The sequence below is a fragment of the Miscanthus floridulus genome, chromosome 13 (genome assembly GCF_019320115.1).
Source record: "Miscanthus floridulus cultivar M001 chromosome 13, ASM1932011v1, whole genome shotgun sequence".
NCBI classification, from domain to species: domain Eukaryota; kingdom Viridiplantae; phylum Streptophyta; class Magnoliopsida; order Poales; family Poaceae; genus Miscanthus; species Miscanthus floridulus.
Genome location: NC_089592.1, coordinates 29414229 through 29417012, shown reverse-complemented (window position 1 = coordinate 29417012; position 2784 = coordinate 29414229). Strand labels below are relative to the sequence as shown.

General features: G+C 42.5%; 1 protein-coding gene across 1 annotated transcript; it reads right to left on the bottom strand.

The window, feature by feature from the left end:
• Nucleotides 1-888: 888 nt before the first annotated feature.
• On the bottom strand, nt 889-1506 carry LOC136499664 (uncharacterized). The gene has a single exon (XM_066495237.1). The coding sequence runs from the start codon at nt 1504-1506 to the stop codon at nt 889-891; it is 618 nt and encodes a 205-aa protein (XP_066351334.1).
• Between the last annotated feature and the right edge of the window lie 1278 nt (nt 1507-2784).

Sequence of the window (2784 nt, the reverse complement as noted above, 5' to 3'; positions counted from 1 at the left end):
ATGTTGGAACACTTGAGGCACTTGACATGAGCCATCTTCTTCTTCTCTTGAATCTTTCTCATGCCTTTATTTTCTTTCTTCAAGGGGCAATCTCTTACATGGTGACCCTCCTTGCACCTGAAGCAAGTGATGAGTCTTCTTTGGTTGAAGTTGCACCTTGGTGGCCTTGGAGGCTTTGCTGTTCTGCCTAGGTGCGGCACTACCGCTCTAGGATGAGGCACTGCCGCATCCTGGAACCTTCACAACCTTGAGTGGGACTGCTACATTCTGGATAGATTGCACTTCTCCAAATTTCCCCTTGACTTTGCCATTGTTGGACTGTGACCTTCTAGATGGGGCTTGATGCATTCATCTGTTGATCCCTTCTCAAGCTTCTTCACCATGTCTTCATGGTTATCTTGAGAAGGTTGAGCATTGCACTTGCCCTTCCATTGAATCAAGTCCCTTCTTAGCCTCTCAACCTCTTCCTTGAGCTCTTCATTTTCTTTTGCAATGGAATCATCACAAGTTTCTATAAGTACATGCTCAATGGAAGGTTGGCTTACTTGAGAGCAACAATTGTTAGCACATGATAAAATATATGGAACTTGTGTACATGTGCACTTGTGAGTGCGAAGTAGGTATAATTTTACCATTGTTACCACAACCTCATGAGCAATTTCTAGAATGAGATGGGAATCCATAAGCTTCTCATGAGAGCACAAGAGCCCATCATGACTTTCTTGCAAAGTCTCATTCTTACTAGTGAGCCTTTCCATCTTGTCCTTGAGCACATAATTCTCATCTTATAATTGAGCAACACAAGATGGAGAGTTAATAGTACGAGTTTGCTCAATTGATAAGTTTTCATACCTTTCAACCAAACTAGCATGAGAGCACTTTAGCTTTTCATGCTTTTTGGTCAACTTCTCCAAGCATTTGATCTTGTTGATGAGAAACACTTCTTGGTCGTGAAGTGTTTCTTCTTGCTCTTGAATTTTCTCTGAGCTTGAGCACCATCAACTTGTCTTTCTTGCTTAGACGTGCCAAGTGTTGATTCAACTCATCATCATCATCACTTTCATCTTCACTCTCACTCTCACTCTCACTCTCACTTTCACTTTCACTTTCAATTTCACTTTCACTCTCACTCTCACTTGCCACACTCTTCTCTTTCTTTACCATGAGACCCACATGAGAAGTGGCACAGAGAGTTAAGTTTCTTGGTGAGGTGGATTCATCATTTGGCCTCCATCGATCACAAGCTTCTCCTTCCTTCAAAATGTTAGTCTCACAAGAACTAAAGGAAGTAGAAGTACCACATGTAAAAGCATTGTTCTCACCAACCATTTCATTACCATTCACATATGTTGGTGAGGAAGTGGATGTGGCATGATCACTTTGACCATTTGGGAGAATCACTTGAGGCTCTTCATTTGTTGGTGAAGTTGAGCACTCCTCAAGTGGTTCATCCAATGAGAGCAACTTCTCATCACATTTACACTTGTCATATCTTTCTTTGAGCATGGTCCAAATGAGATGAGCATCCTCAAGCAGTTCACCATCTCCAAATATGACGGCATCAAAAATATCTTTACTCAAATTAAGACATTAGTAGCTTGAGCATTGTGTTGTAAGCATTTCACTTCCTCTTTAGATAAGATGACCAAATCATCATTAGGAGGAGAAATGCTTACATCTACAATCCGCTCGATATGAGGACCCATGTCCTTAAAAATAGTAAGCACACTAGCGGACCAAGATACATAATTTGAACCATCTAAAAGTAGAAGTTCTAGAGATACCTCCCCACTTGTCGACGTCGTCTCTCAAGGTGGTTAAGCTCGAATTTGAGAGCCTAGCTCCAATACCAATTGAAAGAACCTTGATGTCGCCTAGAGGGGGTGAATAGGCGCTTTTGAAAATTAACAACAAATAAAACTTGCAGCAGATTAGTAGAGTGCGCGACACTGCTGCTCCATCATGCGGCACTGCCGTACTGCAACACTGCCTCACTGAGAATGTGGCACTGCCGCGCCTGCGCAGAGAGCTTCAACAGCAGCTACGCCTAGAACCCAAACTTGAAGATGTGCATGGAGATGTCCAGTGGTAAGTCCATTAAGTACCTGCACTCACAAACACACACAACCAAGTAGATCGAGTGGAACACAAATAATGCAAATCAACATAGAGGGGACAAGACACAAGATTTATCCTGTGGTTCAGCTCGCCACCAAGGCTTGTCTATGTCCACGTTTTTTTTTACGCAAAAAACTGTGGGGGAGATCCCCACAGTGTTAAAGGATTTTCATTAATTTAAAAAAGGCAGAAGTTTATACAAATAGTAATTAACTAAAAGCAGCAAGCCAAACACAAAAGGATGACAGCAGGTCATCTTTGAGCCTAACAGATTGAAGCAAACATTGACTCTTAAAATTAGATAACCAGAGTCCTGGACTTGGATCTCGTCTTTGGAAGACCTTATCATTGCGCAGCTTCTAGAGCTCCCAAGCTGCTATAAGCGCTGCTTTAGTGAAGAAGGGGATGACATGTGATGAGCGTGCTTGGGTTAATCTATCCAATAGCTGCAGAGATTCATCCCAGGTGATGCCAATCGCCGACCAGCACTCTTGTGCAAAAGGATAGTCAAAGAAAAGGTGCTCTATGGTCTCCAATTCTCCCGAGTTGCACATGACACAGACCGGGCTGCCTTGTACATTTAGGTGTCTCCTCTGCAGCATAGATTTTGTATTTAGCCGATCCAGCAAAATGAGCCATGAAAAGAATTTAATTCTTGGGGTGCAT

Bases quoted from the DNA above. Each gene is read 5' to 3' on its own strand.
- LOC136499664 (XM_066495237.1), bottom strand. From the start codon at position 1,506: ATGCTCAAAGAAAGATATGACAAGTGTAAATGTGATGAGAAGTTGCTC.